At 33.7% G+C, this 20,608-nt stretch overlaps 2 protein-coding genes across 3 annotated transcripts in view; one reads left to right on the top strand and one right to left on the bottom strand.

Annotated features, from left to right (window-relative positions):
- LOC102805304 (uncharacterized) overlaps positions 1–9,105 on the top strand; it is a 27,840-nt gene extending 18,735 nt beyond the window's left edge. For both annotated transcript variants that reach the window (XM_085496896.1, XM_085496897.1), the window contains 5 exons: positions 481–678; positions 4,298–4,506; positions 5,321–5,507; positions 5,764–5,859; positions 6,173–9,105. In XM_085496896.1, coding sequence (XP_085353022.1) covers positions 481–678; positions 4,298–4,506; positions 5,321–5,507; positions 5,764–5,859; positions 6,173–6,304 — 822 coding nt within the window. In that variant the 3' untranslated portion in view covers positions 6,305–9,105. The remainder of the gene's footprint in view (positions 1–480; positions 679–4,297; positions 4,507–5,320; positions 5,508–5,763; positions 5,860–6,172) is intronic.
- On the bottom strand, positions 8,979–20,608 carry LOC100368355 (zinc finger protein 277-like). The gene is made up of 9 exons (XM_002742087.4): positions 20,588–20,608; positions 17,770–18,001; positions 17,110–17,201; positions 13,824–14,063; positions 12,973–13,018; positions 12,609–12,824; positions 11,437–11,579; positions 10,786–10,960; positions 8,979–10,492 (listed from the first exon to the last, which is right to left on the bottom strand). The coding sequence occupies exons 1-9, from the start codon at positions 20,601–20,603 to the stop codon at positions 10,339–10,341; spliced, it is 1,314 nt and encodes a 437-aa protein (XP_002742133.2). The 5' UTR covers positions 20,604–20,608; the 3' UTR covers positions 8,979–10,338.

Below are 20,608 nucleotides of genomic sequence, written 5' to 3'. Positions count from 1 at the left end.
GCACTAGCACTTGCAACTTGCACATACAAAAAAAAGTCAGAAGTGACATTCAATGTCCAGAAAAAAAAATCATTTTTAGTGTTACATCTCTGCAATAACAAATATGTCTGTAATAACTCAATGACATAACTCAATAACTCAATGTCATAACTCAATAACTCAATGACATAACTCAATAACTCAATGACATAACTCAATAACTCAATGACATAACTCAATAACTCAATGACATAACTCAATGACATAACTCAATGACATAACTCAATAACTCAATGACATAACTCAATGACATAACTCAATAACTCAATGACATAACTCAATATCTCAATGACATAACTCAATAACTCAATGACATAACTCAATACTCTACAGAGTACAATTTTAACCACCAACTTTAACAGTTACTGTACTGTAATAATTTTTGGGGGTTAAACCCATATGAAAATAAAATTAACTAATTCTTTTATTGTTTAATGCCAGGTGTTTACTGAAGTGATGCCAATCATTACATCATGTGTGGACGGTTATAACGTATGCCTGATGGCGTATGGACAGACTGGGTCTGGTAAGACGTACACTATGATGGGACCATCTGACAATCCTGGCGTTAACTTGCGAGCTGTTACCGAGCTATTGAAGATATGCAATGAAAGGGAGAAAATCAGATACACACTAAAGGTATGTGTCATCATTTAATATTCACAGAGCCAGTTATGTGCTCGCTTCTATTGGGTGAGATTATTTGAAACAGGACCATCATCAAATTGAGACATGTACAGTGCCTCCAAGTGGCTTTATGGCGCCCTCATACTGTCATTTTGAGAAATCTTTTTTTTTTAATTTATTTAAGTTTTAAGCTAGTACATGTCCAATGCATAGCGAAAGTTCAGGCGACTTTATACATATTGTCCAAGTGCATACATTGCAGTATTCTCGTAATATAACTTATTATACATTTTTCTAATCTGACTGCTTGGTGTAGGAGGCCCATGACTGAAAAAGATGGTGACAATTATTTCAGCTTTCTCGCTATGAACTTCATATTGAAAGATGTCCATCATCTTTGAAAACCCATATAATTGGGAATTTTCATTTCGAAATAAGTATTATCCTTGGCGATAATTAACATCCCAACACGCGTCACTGACAACACAAGCACGACCATCGATCACCTCCTTACTAACATTACAAATTATTTCTTTGATTGCGGTACTATTCAAACCGATATTACTGACCACTACCCCATATTTGGTGTCATTGAACGTCTTAATCACGTGTTTCAGACAGATAATCATGTTCAGAAATACGACTTTTCCTACTATAATAAAGACCGTTTTTTGACCGACTTAAGTGATGCATCTTGGCAGTCAGTTTATAATTGTACCGATCCTAATGTCGCGTACACATTATTTTATAATATTTACTACGGTATTTCATCTAAACATCTTCCAATTAAAACCATTCACGTTAAATCTAAATCTCTTCGAAAAACCTGGCTATCCCAAGGTCTCCTTAAATCGGTCAAAACCAAACATAAATTATTTGGCAAATTGAAAAACAAACCAACTGATATTAAATTGTTAAAAAAATATAAAACCTACAGAAACTTGTTAACTAAATTACTAAAATTGGCCAAGAAACAGTATTATTCAAACAAATTTTCAGCATCCCGTGGCAATAGCAACAAAACATGGCAAGTGGTCAACGAAGTCCTTAATAAGTCTAATCGTTCAACCGTTCCACAGAAATTAATTTCAGGCAATTCTGGCAAAATACTGACCACTAGTTCAGATATTGCAGATGAGTTCAATGACCACTTTGTTAATATCGGTCCAAATCTTGCTGCTCAAATTACTAGCTCTGGTGATTTCATTGATTACCTCACTGGCAATTTTCTAAACTCTTTCTTCTTTCATCCTGTAAGCGACATCGACGTTTTCAAAGAAATTATTTCCCTTGACCCGAAAAAATCTGTTGGACATGACAGCATTCACCCAAAACTAGCAAGAGACGCCGCGCACCTAATCTCTCATCCTCTCGCACATATTATCAATTGTTCACTGAGCCAAGGCATTTTTCCAGACTCTCTCAAAACTGCTAAAATTACCCCAATTTATAAAAAAGGACCTACTACAGATACCAACAATTACAGACCGATATCTATCCTGCCTACATTTAGTAAAATTGTTGAATCAATTGTTAATAAACAGCTGATTAATTTCATAGAGAAAAAAAGTATACTTATCAAAACACAATTTGGTTTTCGTAAAAAACACAGCGCAACACTTGCCCTGGCCGACCTGATCTCAGACATAGCCGAGAAACTGGACAAAGCTTATATTACTTTTGGAATTTTTATCGACCTGAAAAAAGCCTTTGATACTATAGATCACAATATTCTGTTCCACAAGTTACAATATTATGGGATCAGAGGGCTCCCGCTACTCTGGTTTAAAAACTACCTTTCTGTCCGTTATCAATCAGTGAAAATTAACAATATTACATCTACATATAAACCAATAAAGTGTGGTGTTCCACAAGGATCGATTCTTGGCCCACTTTTATTCCTAATTTACATAAATGATATCAATAACTCAACTAATGCTTTTGACTTTCGCCTATTTGCAGACGATACTAACCTCTTTCAGTATATTAAAAGTAACACAATCAAACTTGCACATACTAACAATGATTTTCAAAGAGTCTGTGAATGGTGCCAACAAACTTACAGTCAATGTAGAAAAAACCAAATGCATGACTATTAAAACGCCTCATAAACACCTGGGCATTGAGGGCAGCTTGGATATAAATGGGTTTGAGATAGAGGGCGTTTGTTCAATCAATTATCTTGGCGTGTCCATTGACCAGCACCTCAACTGGAAACCTCACATTGAAAAAGTAAAAAAAATAATTGCCCCCAAAGTTGGTATTATCTCCCAGATCAGACATTATGTGCCCAAATCAGTTTTACTTTTGTTATACAATTCCCTGATTCTCCCGCATATTAGTTATTGTTTAGAAGTATGGGGAAACGCCTATCATACACTATTAGAGCCTATCCTTCTTTTGCAAAAGAAAGTTGTACGGCTTATCTCATTTGCTGTTTACAATGCACATACTGCCCCTCTATTTAAAAAACTGGGCATACTTGATATTCACAAGTTGTGTAAATTTAAGATATGTCTGTTCATTTATGATCTGAAAAGCAACCGCTATGCTCATACTATCAATGACTATCTCTCCCCTCTACCTCATTTATATCCAACACGACTTGCGTCAGGTAATAACTACTATGTCCCCAGGATGAATCTTTCACTTTCCCAACATACTTTAAAATATACAGCCGTAAAACATTGGAATTCTCTACCTGAGCCAATCAAACAAATTACTAATAGAATAACTTTCAAAAGTTCCCTAAAACAACATATACTGAACACCGTACTTTAATATTTAAATACTAGCTTTATCATATGTATGATACAAATATTATTTGCAGCTAAACTTTATTTGTACTTGCCCACGATTGTTCCACTAATAATATGATGTGCAGAGTAGCGCATTAACAGCTCCATTTTTTTTCTTTCTTTTTTGCTCTCATTTTTTTTTATTATTATTATTTTACTTATTTATTTCTGGAGATTTTGTTTTTTGTTTGTATGTGTATATATGTATGTGTGTGCACGTATATATACATATATATATATATATATATATATATATATATATATATATATATATATATATATATATATATATATATATATATATATATATATATATATAGCCTGCATAGAAATGTATATTGGTTAGGATTGGGCCACAGACTAGATTAGTTCGGATGAACTACCTCTGTGGTCCACACCAAGAAATTATTATTATTATTATTATTATTATAAGATTACTAGAATTGTTATTATTATTATTGGTGAAATAAATCATATCATCATATCATTTTCATTTCCAAATAAGGCAGGATGTAGATGCATCATGCAATATTGTAAAATGATGGCATACTATAACTTACAACAGTAATGATAATAGATATTTAATAATATGAGGTTACTACGAGGATACTGCAAAGTATGCACAAAGACAGTACAGCGGGAGTATCAACCAACACGCATGCGCATAATTGTTCTTTATTTGGAATTTGCGTTTCCTAATATGGTAGAATGAAAATACCCAGTGCAACATCGCAAAATTACCACAGTTACAGTGACAAATGTATATTATTAATTCAAAAACATAGACAAATCTTTGTTAAACATTTGCTGAATGAAGTTTTGTTTTTCTTCAGGTCTCGTTACTAGAAGTTTATAATGAGAACCTACAAGACTTACTAACAGACAAAGACAGTCCTAATCTGGATATCAGAATGCAAGGTAAAAGACTACTAGTACAAGGTCTGACTGACGTTGTTGTGAGGAACGTTGATGATATTCAAGCTGTAATGGCCAAAGGTGATGCCAATAGAACAACTGCTGCCACCAAAATGAACTCAACAAGGTAAAGCAAACATTTAGCTTTCTGGTTCTCACTAAAGCTGGTGAAAAGACTTGTTTGCATATATGGTAACAGATTTTATTTTACAAGACAGACTTTTGTGAATTTGGAGAAAACCATGAAAGTTTATGGCTTTGGAATTGTGACTTAGGATCGTCTTTACAAAAAACATTTCTTTCTAAAAAGTTGATATTCATTTAATTTTATTAAAAAAAATTGTGAACATAGTCAGATATAAACAAACAATGTATGGATGAATAATTGTGAAATTTGCATAATTAACATGCACCAATTTCTGTTATGATGTTATTATTGTTATGATGCACTATAACCAATTAATAAACTACATTAAATATAATAACTTTAATAACTTTATTACGCAACTTAACCATCTGTGGGTTTAGTAAGGTAAAAAATGATTACAAAAGACAAATAAAATAAGACACACTAAAACACTAAAATTAAAATACACTGAAATTCAACAAAAGAAAGAAATAAAAATTAGAAAATCTCTGAAAAATTGATTAAACAGCAGCAAGGTTCTCCCAGACCACAGTTACATATTTAACTTTTAGGAAATTGTTTTTAAATAATATCACAAAGCCATATTATTTCCCATTATTTTCACAAAGCTTTCCATTCTGGACAACTCATTAATTTTTATTTTAAAATACCTCAAGTCATGTTTTTTCTCCACTTCATAGAAATTGCAATCTAAGATGAAATGCATTTCATCTTCAATTTGATCTGAATTGCATTTTTTGCAATAATAATTTCCAGCAATCACATGATTTTATAATTCCTATTCCTATTACAGTTCTCGTTCACATTTATTATTGATGATATTTGTGGAGGGCGTTGACACTGTTTCAAACGCTACGTCGTACGGATCACTGACACTAGTAGATCTTGCTGGGTCTGAAAGAATTGCTAAAACTGGAGCCACTGGACAGACGCTTGTAGAAGCCGCTGCAATCAACAAGTCGCTGACTTCATTAGGGCAGGTGAGAGAAGAGTAAAACAAGTATATTTTTATTCAAATTCTACCAGTGTTAGCAGTTAGTTGTCATGCTATCATTACTGAGTGAGTTAAGTGGCTTGTTATCAGTAGGCCCCTTAAGCCCTAATTAGTAAGCCCATCAGGAAACAACTTTCTTGTTCTTGTGTTCATGAGTAATGAAATATGACTTGTATATATACAATTATCATTTTTCTTATACAGCAGTAAAAATTTTATGTTTTTCTTCACATTTTCTTCAGGTGTTTACTTCATTACGTACCAATGCTTTACATGTGCCGTATCGGAATTCTAAACTAACCCACCTATTACAGTCGTCATTAAGTGGCGATGCTAAGGTCTGTATAATATTTCTGTAATATTTAATACATTTATATGCTATATACTATTCATATAATTATGTGTAATATTACTCAACATTGAGATATTATGTTAGTTCAGAGACAATTGTTAACCCAGTAGAGTTTGTACAAAAACTTATGGTCTGTGTTGTGGTCTTTATCACGTTTGTATATCGAAAGTGCTATGTACAATGTAGTTGTTACTGCATCTACCATAATTGTTGCTGTCGTTATCAATTTCTTGTGTCCAAAATAATTGTTTGTCAATTCTTTTTAAACTTGTCATGTTGTATTGGATTATGTTTTGTAGGCGTGTTTATTTGTGAACGTCAGTCCCGATGCGGAGAATATCAGCGAGAGCATTAGCTCATTGTCATTTGGATCAAACGCCAGACAAGTAGCTTTAGGGAAAGCCACACAGAATGTCACCAAAGGCCAGTGAAACAACCAAAGATGAGGAACATTCACCAAAAACTACTTTTTAGAAAGTACAATATTTGTGGAGAAATTATTTTGTATTTGAATTAAAGAGTGCAAACGTATGTACATAACAGTTCCGTCCATTTTATATTTGTCAGATTTATTTTAATATTTAAGAAGTTATAAATAAATGTACAGAGAAAATATCTAAATCAAACACTATAGGGGCCCAAGGGAATTAAGGTCTTTTGGGATAAACAAGTACACATGTAGAATTTACCTAGTAAAAAGCATTTGCTTTACATACATTTTTAGGTACTGTGTACAGTTAGGACGATCCAAATGAAATATTTGGTTGAAATAAAAAAATATTTTAATTGGAAATTTGCAGCTGTACTTGTATGTATTTTGTAGGTAATTATATTTATGCCATGTCAAAACTTTGATACATATAATCCATGTGGTGTTCTGAAGGCATACATATTTGTTTTCCACTAATGATATAATACAATCAGAAATGAGTGCCTGCGTGTCAAATGAAAAATGTAATATTTTACACAACTCTGCTTATACCATTATATACTACATGTATATGAGTCAATGTTAAATTCATTTAGGGATGATGTCAAAAGATCGATGTCAGATAAAAAACTTATTTGCTTTAGTTTGGGGGTGGGGGGTTTGACCTCAAAAAGTTTCCATCCTATAAAAACGATTTTATTTTTTAATAAAGTAAAAAAAATCTATTTGTAGTTCGTTTTTTTTTCTATCCAATCATGGACAGAAATAACAAGAAATGAAAAAAAACAAAACATCCAAGACGAGAAAATGGTTTGGTCAGAGTGTAAATATGTGCGTCAAATGAGGTGCATTTGTAAAGTCTTTTTACACCCACCCGACAACCAACTGCTATGCCATACTACTGTCTGATTATCAATTTGTATTTAATGGTGAATTTAGTCTGACGCCATGACCAATATTTATTTAAGTTTTTTATCCGACATCGATATTTTGACGTTGTCCCTTACCATGGACATTGTATTCATCCGTCTTTTTGACATCACAAGTTTCCTATCATGTACATTATTTATATTTTAAACCAGTTTGAACACAAAGAGACTTCCAGAACTTTCACATTGAATTTACTTTTATTATTGTGTGGGTCACCACTTTGTCTTTTTTAGAGAACTGTTTTCAGTCTTTTACAAATGTATTTTTATTTGGGTTCAAAACAAAACAAATATGGATTGTAATCAAATTTTTATAAAAGAAATTAAGCTCCGTCCTTAAAGCTGAGATGAATATGGCCAAAGACGTCTTTAGAGATCATGTGTACAGAATATACATCTAAGACAGAGAGTACTGCTCCTAGCCATGTGGCATTGTAGATTATATGCACCCTGGGGCCATGTACAGGTAGGCATAGTTACACAGATTGTGCAATGATTATTTTCACTACCTCAGTAGTATATTAGAGAAATGCAGTCACTGAAAAATAGAATTCTAGTTGTTAAATCACTTGAGCAGTTGAATTTGTTTGCACCGTCCGTATTTAAACTTAAAACATATTTACCATTTTCAACATTTACAACCAAGTGTGCACACCAGATTTCTGGGATATAAAACAGATTACCCACAATACTTTGTTTATACCAATCTACAGTGTACATAATTGTTGTACATTAAGAAAACCAAAATCTTTACATTTAGGTTCATCTTTAAGCATATGCACCGTGTGATGCTTAACCCTTTCATCCCCAGTTCCCTCTTTTCATCACAAATTCACAAAATAATCCTACTTATAGTCTGAACTTTTCTTCAGAAGATTGGGACAAAAACAGCCAAAAGCAAAAACTGAAAATCGACTCAAATATTGTCCATTGGCTCCAAAATTAGGATTCATTTTGTGAAATATTCCCCACTTAGTATTATTTACTGGAAACCCTCCCACTGAATATTTCAATCTCTATGAAAAATGATAAAATCAGTTGGTTTTGGCAAAAAATTAACCTGCACTGGACACAAATAAATTTGTGATGTCCAATCAAAGCCACCTTATTGCAGGAGATTCTTCTTAATTTGATTCATGATTATGTTTAATTAGTTTTCACATGAAATGTACAAAACACAAAGCCCTTTTGATGATTGCAGCATAAAGGGACGTAAGCTATATTCATATTTTTTTATTTCATGTATACTGAGCTTGTAGTACATTGAACACGCAGGGTGAAATGTACAGGCAAAAAAAAACGTGTAAACAGCAGACTGGTGATTATTCATTTTTGTTACAATTAAATTTAATTTCTAGCTATCTGTACGCTATAAGATGTCATATATATACAACATTAATACTCGTTTTACATGGATTGAAAAACTACGCCAAACAATGTACAAGTGTTCCTTTAACACATAAGCTGCTCATGCTTTTATATGCATATTAACATTTGGCAATTCAACCATGTAAAGTAAAATTTGTGTTGCTGTCATTGTGTTCCATTTTATTGTTAAAAGCTTTAAACAAATAATTCTCATATCATTAATAAGACACTCTTTTAAACAACTCAATATTTTCGTACCAATGTGCCTTAAATAGTTTCGTGTGAAATTATATTTAAATTGCCACAGCCATGCAGTGCACATTTAAATATATGTTGTATCCATTGTGCAAGACTCATATTGAACACCACACAGAGTGATAAATAACAAATGCACATTTATTTGTGATTTTTCTTAAATTTTACAATTTTTCAAGCAAAAGATTTTTTGTAAATTTTTTAGTGTAAGTCTTATAGTGAATAAAATAACTTTTATCACTTTGTAAAATACTTCTGTATTTTTTTGTTATTTGGTAATTGTATGCAAGCAAGCATAGATTTATTTAGGCCTCGTAAAACATCAACAAAAGAAATTATCATCTTTTCTTGTGTGTTTTAAATGTGTAAAATATTCATTGACTTTCAGGATTTATTCCCCAGTATTAAATAGTTTTCTCAGAGAGAAACTGTCTGAAAACATGCAAAAATAGTCACGTTACCATAAAAAATGAATAATATTCCCAATAATTTGGGAGAAATATAAGTACATTTTTGTACCTATATCCATCTTGTAACAAAATACGATTTTGTTTCATCATAAGCAATAATTCATGATGGTAGCTAACTACCTTTAAATGCTATAAATTTTCCCCCAAAATGTTGCAACATTTTTAATATTATGCAATATTTAAAAAAAATTTTTGATAATCTTGGATAAAATAAATAATTTTTAAATTGGCTACAGAAATTGATAAGTAACTTGGTACTACGGAGATGTTTGGTTTTATAGAAGTTTTTATACAATTTTGTGGTCTGAATACCGTTAGGTATTCAGTTTAGGCAGATTTCACTGCTAGGTTCTGAAACAAAAATATATAAATTTTTCTAGTCATCATGAGAATCTGTTAAAAACAAAAATTAAGAAAAGCACAAATTAAAAAAACTTGCATCCAATTTTTTTGAAAAACAAAAATTACCAGAAACTTTTTTGTCTGGGCTTGGTAAAGATGAAGATGAAAAAAAAACAAAAAAACAATCAAGTCCTTAAGTAATGGTTCTAATCAAAGAAAAACAAGGAGAGTCAATGGTAAAAAAAAAATGAGATACTGTAAAATACTTTACTTTAGCTGGAATTAATTTTCACTGAAAGACATTTTGGGTGTTTTATATAGAATTTATTTTCACTGATTTTTAGTGAGTTTAATGTAAAATAAAGGAAAAAAGGTATATTCACTGGATTTTATTTTCACGGAATCACTCCTAATTCCAAGCGAAAATAATAAGTATTTTACAGTAGGTTGATATCAATTGTATTGGTTAATGCTTGCTCCACTGAACATAATAGAAAAGCCTGTTTGTTGAATTAATAGAGTTTAAGCAGGAATGTCACATTCTGTCAATCTTACAAACCAAGCTATTTGATCAAAATTATTTACCATGAATTTAGATTGGTAAGAATAGAATTGATATGATGATGAATCATTTTTCCACTTTTGCTTCATATGTACGCTGCTATTGAACACTACTTCAGTAGTGTTTTCACATCAAGTTGTTGTAGTATACTACTATCAATGTGTGGAGCATCTTCTGGTACAACAACTTGACCAGATAACTCGGTATCCTCATCAGTTAACAGGCAAAGCAATGCATCATTTTCATAAGTCGGGAAGTAATACCTAGATATAGAAGGAAAAAAAGAATTGGTGCATATACATAGTATGAATTATTGCATATCAACATTTTATTGGGTGTTTTTCTTGCTATAACGTGACATATTTGATTATATGAATTCAATTACACATTTATTTTAACATACACAAGATTTAATTTAATTAATTGAAAGACTTCTGAATATGGGCGCAGATCAAGTACGTTCATTTCCTTCGTCAAATTTATCATAATAAATCAACCGCAGTGAAATGAGTTTAGGTTGTTTATCTATAAATGGAACATTGACTAGAACACTCACTGCGGCTGGTCCCATGTATCCGCTGGTGGTAGTTGTTTAACATGATTCTCCTTTTTCAGATGTTCCACCATAGTGGCTTTATCGTCAAATTTACGCTGGCAAGATAGACAAACGTTTTGATGTACTTGACGTCGTATATAGTTCAGCAGCTTCACCTGCTGGTAGAAATTCAGACCTGGTAATACAGAGAAGAAAAAAAATACTGTGAAAACACAAGACATATTTGAGATTTGATAATTTGTGGCCATTAACCTTTTCACCACCAGTGACCTCTTTTCATCACAATCTCGCAAAGTACTCCCGTTTACAATGTGTACTTTCTTTCCTTGTAAAGAAGACTGGGAAAAAATATCCAAGTTTTTTGAATAAAAACTGGAAATTGACTCAAATTTGTCTGTTGTTCCAAAATTAGGGTCCATTTCCAGAAATATTGAAGAAAAGTGCCGAAAAACTTGAGGTGAGAGAGTCTGGTGATAAAAGGGTTAAGAATGACTAAATTTCACCGATGTCACTGTGACACACTGTCATTTCGTTTGATCTCACATGCTTTTGTGTTTTAGCTACTCCTAAAGACATGTATCCTCCATCTCAAATGACTCGTCATCCATTCAATCAAACTATCTTATTTACATTTCCTCATCACAGACTCACCTTGCTCTTCTTTAATCTGAGTCAAATCAAAGTCATGTGACTCACTCATGTGACCCAGTAATTTATCAATGTCAGTTGAGCTGTAATCGCAAAATAAACAGAATGCCGAGGCTCCACTCTTCTCCTCCCAGTCTTCCCAATGACTATAAACAAGTGAAATAACCGCGCATGTATTAATGGAAAACAATCCATAAATATTGGATGTTACAGAGAGCAATAGAGGGCGCTAGCATGAACATGCATGTCCAATTCCCAGTTTCATGAATTGATCACATTTATTTTATATATTTACATCATCAATGTCATAACCATCTCAGGCTGTCATGTAATAATGTTATATCAGCCAAGCCACAGGTGTTATTCAGCGAGGAGTGAACAGTTTCAGTTTTGTTCACAATATGCACATGTTATTCATGTTCACAGAAATTGACACCGAGTACATTAAATATTCGTTTAGTGAAAGTGTTTGATATACCCTGTTATTAAACATGCCTATGATTTATCAAAATGTGAAAACAGGATTTTGGTCATGCACTTAATCTAATGAACTACGGTGACATACACACGCTTTGAATAATTTGTGAACAGGTTTGTTATTCTTTGTTATACTTTGATATCCAAATATTGCCAGTAAGTTGAAAATTAAAGTGAAAAATAATCAAAGAAAGCTTAGAAAGAACTCCCATGTGCTGAAGGTACTGTGGAATACTTTATTTCCGCTTGGAATTTATTTTCGCTATTTTCGAAAAAATAAATTCCAAGCAAACTCCCCAAAACCCTTTTCAGCGAAAATAAAGTATTTCACAGTATTTGAGGAATGAAGTTAGCACATGTGCTTCTATTAGAGCAAATACAGCATTTAAAAATATAACTGCAAGCAATGATCTGGGGGTTCCAAGTCGCTAAGGTTTATCAATTATAAATATTTAATGAAATAATGACCATATATGATGACTTGATATTTTATTGATTATTATGTGAATTAGGTAATTAATAAGCACGGATTTTAACCAAAACCTAATCAGAGCATCTATGCATCAAGTTTCATCAAAAACCAACATGTCGTTCTTGAGATATCAGTGAAAAAGATGGACACAGATACACACGGGCTAACTGCAAAGACATTTTGTGCTTCGCACACAGGAGTAAAAAACAAAATGAATTTCACTTACTCATCATTATCAGACTGAGTAGCAGGAGCTGGAAGATCTGTATCATCCTCCGCTTGAACTTCTTCCCAATTTTTACCCAATTCTAAATAATTTATAATGTAATATTTATCATACATTGTGTTCTTGGGATTTATTCTTTTGTGTTGTTTCTTTCTCATGTGATCCTTCAGAACTGACCTGTCTTTAAATGTCTTCTCACAGAACAAGCACTGAAAACTGAAAAAATTACAATGAATAGTATTAACTACTGCCATCTACAGTCCAGTTTATGTCTCTAGGTGGCGTCCTTTTACATAAGCATAGTCATCATTAGTACTAGTACTTTTTTTTCTGTGCCATTGTATTTCATACTTTTCAAACTTACCTGTCCATTTTTTCTTCTAAGATGTCTAAAAATTCATTCACAAACACTGTAGAGGAAAAAAAAATATTGCATCTAATAAACTCAATATTAAAAATGACCAACAAATTTTTATTTTATGCAGAAAACATACTATATTTTTTAAACACGCAGCCTGTCGGCTGAGATAGCTCCGCTGTTAGCAATGCACATTTCAATTAAAGAACAGAAGATATCATTAGAAAATGAACAATATGTATAGTACATTGTATCAAAGCAACAGACCTTGCTGTTTTCAACAAGAATTCAAAAATATCACTTTTCACCACAAATGACAAAAATAATCATCAAAATTAAGTGATTGAAGATATCACCACGAAATTAACAAGGTCCACATGTAATACCTATATATGTAATATAAAAGCAATCAGACTTGCGGTTTTTAACAAGAAGTCGAAAATATCACTTTTTACCAAAAATGACAAAAATATTCACCAAAATTAGAGAATTGAAGTTATCATTACAAAATGAACAAATCTGAGAGATCGAGGTCCACATGTAGTACCTATGTATGTAATATCAAAGCAATTGGACTTGCGGTTTTTAACAAGAAGTTGAAAATATCACTTTTTACCAAAAATGACAAAAATATTCACCAAAATTAGAGAATTGAAGATATCATCATGAAATGAACAAATCTAAGAGAGGTCTACCCAAGGTACATATACACCAAGTATCAAAGCATTCAGGCTTGTAGTTTTCAAGAAGAAGTCGAAAAAGTAAAACATTGACACGAACAACGACGACGGACGACGGAGACGGACAATCACTCATATGATAAGCCTCGGAGCTAATAAAAAGTATGATAAGCCTACCCACATTATCCGGTTTACCAATACTGAACCCGTGATCTCTGGCCATGTGATTTAAAAACTCTGCTCTATTTCCATCAAAATGCTGTCGACAAAAAAAGCATCCTCTGGAAAAGGATTGATCAATTCTTTCCTTCTGTTGTGATTCTAAAATCCAGTTCAATCGCTTCCTCTGTAAATTCTCTCTCAATTCATTGTCTTCTGGTAACTTGGGGCTTAAAAAATAATAATTCTCTTTTGGACCTAGTAAAAATGTAATCATAATACAATGGTCTCACAAAACTACATTCATATATATACCGTATTTGGTCTATTAGGAGTGCATCTCCAATACAAATGCCAATAACTAAAAATTATATTTATTGTAGATTTGATCATCAAATTATAACTTATTTTAATAACACACTTCTGTCATGTAAGCACATGAACTACTAATAAAGTGAATAGAGTATTTACAAAATTTACTTTTCACACATCTATGGATAGTTGAATTACCAATGTAGGTATATGTTATTGTATGGGTCCTTGTAGGTTTACAATTCTGAACCTCAAAGTAATTGGTAAAATGTCACTAACTCACTGACATGCAATCTGACATCTCACTAACTCACTGACATGCAATCTGACATCTCACTAACATGCAATCTGACATCTCACTATTATAAACTCACTGACATGCAATCTTACATCTCACTAACTTACTGACATGCAATCTGACATCTCTCTAACTCACTGACATGCAATCTGACATTTCACTAACTCACTGACATGCAATCTTACATCTCACTAACTTACTAACATGCAATCTGACATCTCTCTAACTCACTGACATGCAATCTGACATTTCACTAACTCACTGACATGCAATCTGACATCTCACTAACTCACTGACATGCAATCTGACATCTCACTAACTCACTGACATGCAATCTGACATCTCTCTAACTCACTGACATGCAATCTGACATCTCTCTAACTCACTGACATGCAATCTGACATCTCTCTAACTCACTGACATGCAATCTGACATTTCACTAAATCACTGACATGCAATCTAACATCTCACTAACTCACTGACATGCAATCTGACATCTCACTAACTCACTGACATGCAATCTGACATCTCACTGACATGCAATCTGACATCTTACTAACTCACTGACATGCAATGTGACATCTCCCTAACTCACTGACATGCAATCTGGCATCTCACTAACTCACTGACATGCAATCAGACATCTCACTAATTCACTGACATGCAATCAGACATCTCACTGACATGCAGTCTGACATCTCACTAACTCACTGACATGTAATCTGACATCTCACTAACTCACTGACATGCAATCAGACATCTCACTGACATGCAGTCTGACATCTCACTAACTCACTGACATGCAATCTGACATCTCTCTAACTCGCTAACATGCAATCTGACATCTCACTAACTCACTGACATGCAATCTGACATCTCACTAACTCACTGACATGCAATCTGACATCTCACTAACTCACTGACATGCAATCTGACATCTCTCTAACTCACTGACATGCAATCTGACATCTCACTAACTCACTGACATGCAATCTGACATCTCTCTAACTCGCTAACATGCAATCTGACATCTCACTAACTCACTGACATGCAATCAGACATCTCACTGACATGCAATCTGACATCTCACTAACTCACTGACATGCAATCAGACATCTCACTGACATGCAGTCTGACATCTCACTAACTCACTGACATGCAATCTGACATCTCACTAAAGTCACTGACATGCAATCTGACATCTCTCTAACTCACTGACATGCAATCTGACATTTCACTAACTCACTGACATGCAATCTTACATCTCACTAACTCACTGACATGCAATCTGACATCTCTCTAACTCACTGACATGCAATCTGACATTTCACTAACTCACTGACATGCAATCTAACATCTCACTAACTCACTGACATGCAATCTGACATCTCACTGACATGCAATGTGACATCTCACTAACTCACTGACATGCAATGTGACATCTCCCTAACTCACTGACATGCAATCTGGCATCTCACTAACTCACTGACATGCAATCAGACATCTCACTAATTCACTGACATGCAATCAGACATCTCACTGACATGCAGTCTGACATCTCACTAACATGCAATCTGACATCTCTCTAACTCGCTAACATGCAATCTGACATCTCACTAACTCGCTGACATGCAATCTGACATCTCACTAACTCACTGACATGCAATCTGACATCTCACTAACTCACTGACATGCAATCAGACATCTCACTGACATGCAGTCTGACATCTCACTAACTCACTGACATGCAATCTGACATCTCTCTAACTCGCTAACATGCAATCTGACATCTCACTAACTCGCTGACATGCAATCTGACATCTCACTAACTCACTGACATGCAATCTGACATCTCACTAACTCACTGACATGCAATCTGACATCTCACTAACTCACTGACATGCAATCTGACATCTCTCTAACTCACTGACATGTAATCTGACATCTCACTAACTCACTGACATGCAATCTGACATCTCACTAACTCACTGACATGCAATCTGACATCTCACTAACTCACTGACATGCAATCTGACATCTCACTAACTCACTGACATGCAATCTGACATCTCTCTAACTCACTGACATGCAATCTGACATTACACTAAAGTCACTGACATGCAATCTGACATCTCTCTAACTCACTGACATGCAATCTGACATTTCACTAACTCACTGACATGCAATCTTACATCTCACTAACTTACTGACATGCAATCTGACATCTCTCTAACTCACTGACATGCAATCTGACATTTCACTAACTCACTGACATGCAATCTAACATCTCACTAACTCACTGACATGCAATCTGACATCTCACTAACTCACTGACATGCAATGTGACATCTCACTAACTCACTGACATGCAATGTGACATCTCACCAACTCACTGACATGCAATCTGACATCTCACTAACTCACTGACATGCAATCTGACATCTCACTAACTCACTGACATGCAATCTGACATCTCTCTAACTCACTGACATGCAATCTGACATCTCACTAACTCACTGACATGTAATCTGACATCTCACTAACTCATTGACATGCAATCTGACATCTCACTGACAAGTGTTCTGACTAAATCAAACTACCAAGAACAGGAAATGTTATTCCAAAATATTAAAGATATGGAGGTAGCTCAATATTTTATGGACAGAAAAAAATATTAGTGAGGTACAAGTATACCTTTATCAATGGGCCTGCTATTCGTTATCAAAACATAACAAAATTCTGTAATTGGCTTCTCCCGAAATCGCTTCCACCAATACTCAACATAACTAGAAATGAACAAACAGTAAATCCTAGTAAGTATATTGTAATTTCATATTCACATAAATTAAAATCATTATTATAAAATAAACTTAAATTGAAAATGATGGTTGAAAAAAAATAAGGGTTACCGAAAAACTAAAAATATTTTTTGTCTTTGGCATTGCTGGTATGATCACATTTATTTAACAAAATTGACAGTTGTCTGGTTGCCCTGGACAACCACTTTTATCATAGAGTAATCAAATATGAAAACTGGTTGCATACGGATACAACCATGACAATAAAAATGGAAAAACAAGTAGCTCAGTGTTATCAAAATATGATGTACAAAAATGTATACCTATATTTTTACTGAAAGTTTTATTGCTGTTGCCTTTGAGAAAAATATAGAAAAAGTCTGAGTGACTCTCTAGCGTTTATAGACGCACAATAATTATAGCAAAACTACATTTTCATTAGAATAACCAGCAATTATTTTTTCATTTCGACCTCTATGCACTATGCATACACAACAAAACAATTGAACGAGGCACAATACAACAAATTTACATCACTTTCTATATTAGCACGCACCTTTTCAAATCACAGATGAGATTGACATCTCCGATAATCAGTTTATGATCAACTGCCAAGTGCTTTAGAAATATATCTTTCTCTTTGACCATATCGTATGGATGATTGCACACTAGACACGCTGTTGTGCTGTTCTCTGGTACGCATGACGATGATGATGCACATTCTGGGAATGACAGCGGCTCAAGTACAGCATTGTAGTTTTTTTGTTTCTGATCACCGCTGACAGAATCTGATGAAATAAACAACATTCATTTATAGCCAGCAACATCTAGAGTGTGAGTTATCACGTTTAAGAAATATATGAAATCTGAACTTCATTCACTAATACAAAATGACCACCAGTCAGCCATTTTGAATCCGATCTGAAAAACAAACAATTATTCATCATATGCATTTTATGCATCAATGCATTATATTGTCCCGTGTGTGTCTGAAGTTTGAACAAAATTCATCCATTCATGACCGAGATCTGTTTTCGACATCACAAAAATGCTTGATTTTGGTGAATTTTTAACGTTAAAATGGCCAGTCTTCAGAAAGTATTATTCCATGTCATAGGTGTGTAAAAGTTTAACAGCCTGATTTAAAGGTGTTTTTTGTGTTTTTATGTCGAACTGTTGAATAGGTCAAGTGGTCAAAATAAATACTACAATAATGTATGCATAATTAATTGCTGTATTCCCCTAATTCTTGTATAGTGGTATGATTGCGAGGATGCACGAAGACAGTACAAGACTATCGTCCAATGAGTTGTGGAGGCTGATGCAAATATGTACTGTCTTCATTTATACTTTGTGGTATCCTCATAATAAACTTATTTTTGTACATTGTCTCAAACCCATCGCTTAGTTCAGGAAGCCCAGAGTAAAGCAAAATAGTGAAAATTGTTAGAAAACAAAAACGACTTGGAAACAATGTGTAATATTTGGAATTCTGATTTCCTTATATGGTAGGATACAGATACCCAAAAATATGACACGTAAGTTAAGGCGACACAGTGACAAATGTAAATTTTGTGTCAATGAATGTCACAAAATACACACAAACATCGTCTAGTAGTAATATTGATAGGTGCATAGCATTGTATGTCTCCTGTATTCCCAAATGTACTGTAAAAGGATTAATTATTCACTGGGTTTTAATTTTGCTTATTTCGCTGACTGGAAAATGCACTAAATTAAAACCCAGTGATTATGTCAAATTTAGCATAGAACACATTATCTAAATGATGAAACCGTGAATTTAAAACCCACTGAATATGCCTGAAATGGTAAATCAGCGAAATTTTAACCCAGTGAAAATTAGTCATTTTACAGTATATAGTTTAAATATATTCTTGTGATAACATTAAGTCTGTTCATACTTTCATAGTCATAATTTAAATATATGTAGTGAGAAATGCTGCCCAAAATGCCAACAAAAACACACTAGACGTGTCACAATAGACTGTGTGATTGTTCATGTTCAGTGACTTGATTCTATTTCCATCGGAGTATGAATGATATTTTAGCAAGTGATGCAGTACATGTGGCCAAATACAGCATAGATGCATAATATCATGAGTGAAAACAACTTCTATACTCAACAAACATCATGGTGAAGCCATGGAGTTCTGTTATTATTACATCTTTCCCAGACTCATTTGAAAAGTCATAACATAACCACTTCATCAAAGATGTTCGTATGAGTGCACACAAGGACAATGCCCTATTAAAATTTTGTCTAATGATTGGTTAATCCAGTGTTACATTCTATTCATATGCAAATGAATGCAGGTATGCGCTCATTGCAGTGATTGTCATTGTGCAAGTGTTGAAAATGCTGACTGGCAAATGCAGCAAACTAAACAGAATTCAAAAGTTTTGAAAATAAAAACATTTCAATATATCCCATAGACATCTAATTTGACACAGAGTTATTTATATGTATTTTTTGACATCAATATCGAAGACTCTGCATCCAGCCAGAGAGTGTCATTGCCACACCGATATTTTCATTCCCTTTTTGTTTTATGATTTGTTTTACAGTGTTTATTCACATAGAAATGGACACTTTGATTTCTAATTCAAAATCTGAAGAAAACAGACAAATATGAATGTTAGCAGAAACACTTCGTCCTGGCCGCGGCATTGATTTTGGTTTTACTTTGTGTTGAACATCATGGCTCTTGATATTCTTGTCTGTGACAATGTGACTTTGAAGGTCTTAACATTAAAATTACACAATCATGACATTCAACAATAAATATGGGGGTGGGGGTACGGTATATACCTCGGCAGTTCAAGTTATGCAACAAATGAGATCTTTTTATCTCATTTGGATATCAAACAAACGACTATGCATACTATACTATTTTTCGGGGGTTTTAAGAATGGACAATAAGGAAGGTGACGACCATACTGTTTTGTATGACACATTAAAAATACTCATGAGAGGGGTAGGGAGGGTGGCATTAAAATCTAGCAACCCCCCCCCCCACATTAACATTTATTTTATCATGGCTTCCTTTACATTCCTAAATTTGCAAACACTAATTGTATTTTATTTATTCAGTCCTATCACCAATCTTGTTAGTATATTCCAGTTTAATAGGGTCCCCATATGCTGGCCAGCATGGGTGCAGGCAATTCGTCAGTCGACATGTGTGAATATACTACGTGTATTAATTGCGTTATATAAAAAAAAAACATCATCGTTTTAAGTTCATGCACGACGCTAACAACACAAACAGATAAACCGAACTGGATGCATACATTCATAGTACAGAAAAACATCGCAATATCTGAAATGTGTTCCCAATCTTAGTAACACTTACCCCCTCCCTCGGCCATCTTTG

This window comes from Saccoglossus kowalevskii, chromosome 3 (assembly GCF_978046115.1).
Source record: "Saccoglossus kowalevskii chromosome 3, keSacKowa6.1, whole genome shotgun sequence".
In the NCBI taxonomy this organism is placed as follows: domain Eukaryota; kingdom Metazoa; phylum Hemichordata; class Enteropneusta; family Harrimaniidae; genus Saccoglossus; species Saccoglossus kowalevskii.
Note: the sequence above shows the minus strand (reverse complement) of the source record. Positions and strands in the feature narration are given on the sequence as shown.

Excerpts from the sequence above, each read along its gene's own strand:
- LOC100368355 (XM_002742087.4), bottom strand. Across the intron at positions 13,019-13,823 it reads TGGTAAACCGGATAATGTGG|TGTTTGTGAATGAATTTTTA; the intron begins GTAGGCTTATCA and ends TTTCCTCTACAG. Across the intron at positions 10,961-11,436 it reads TCAGATTAAAGAAGAGCAAG|GTCTGAATTTCTACCAGCAG; the intron begins GTGAGTCTGTGA and ends CTGTATTACCAG.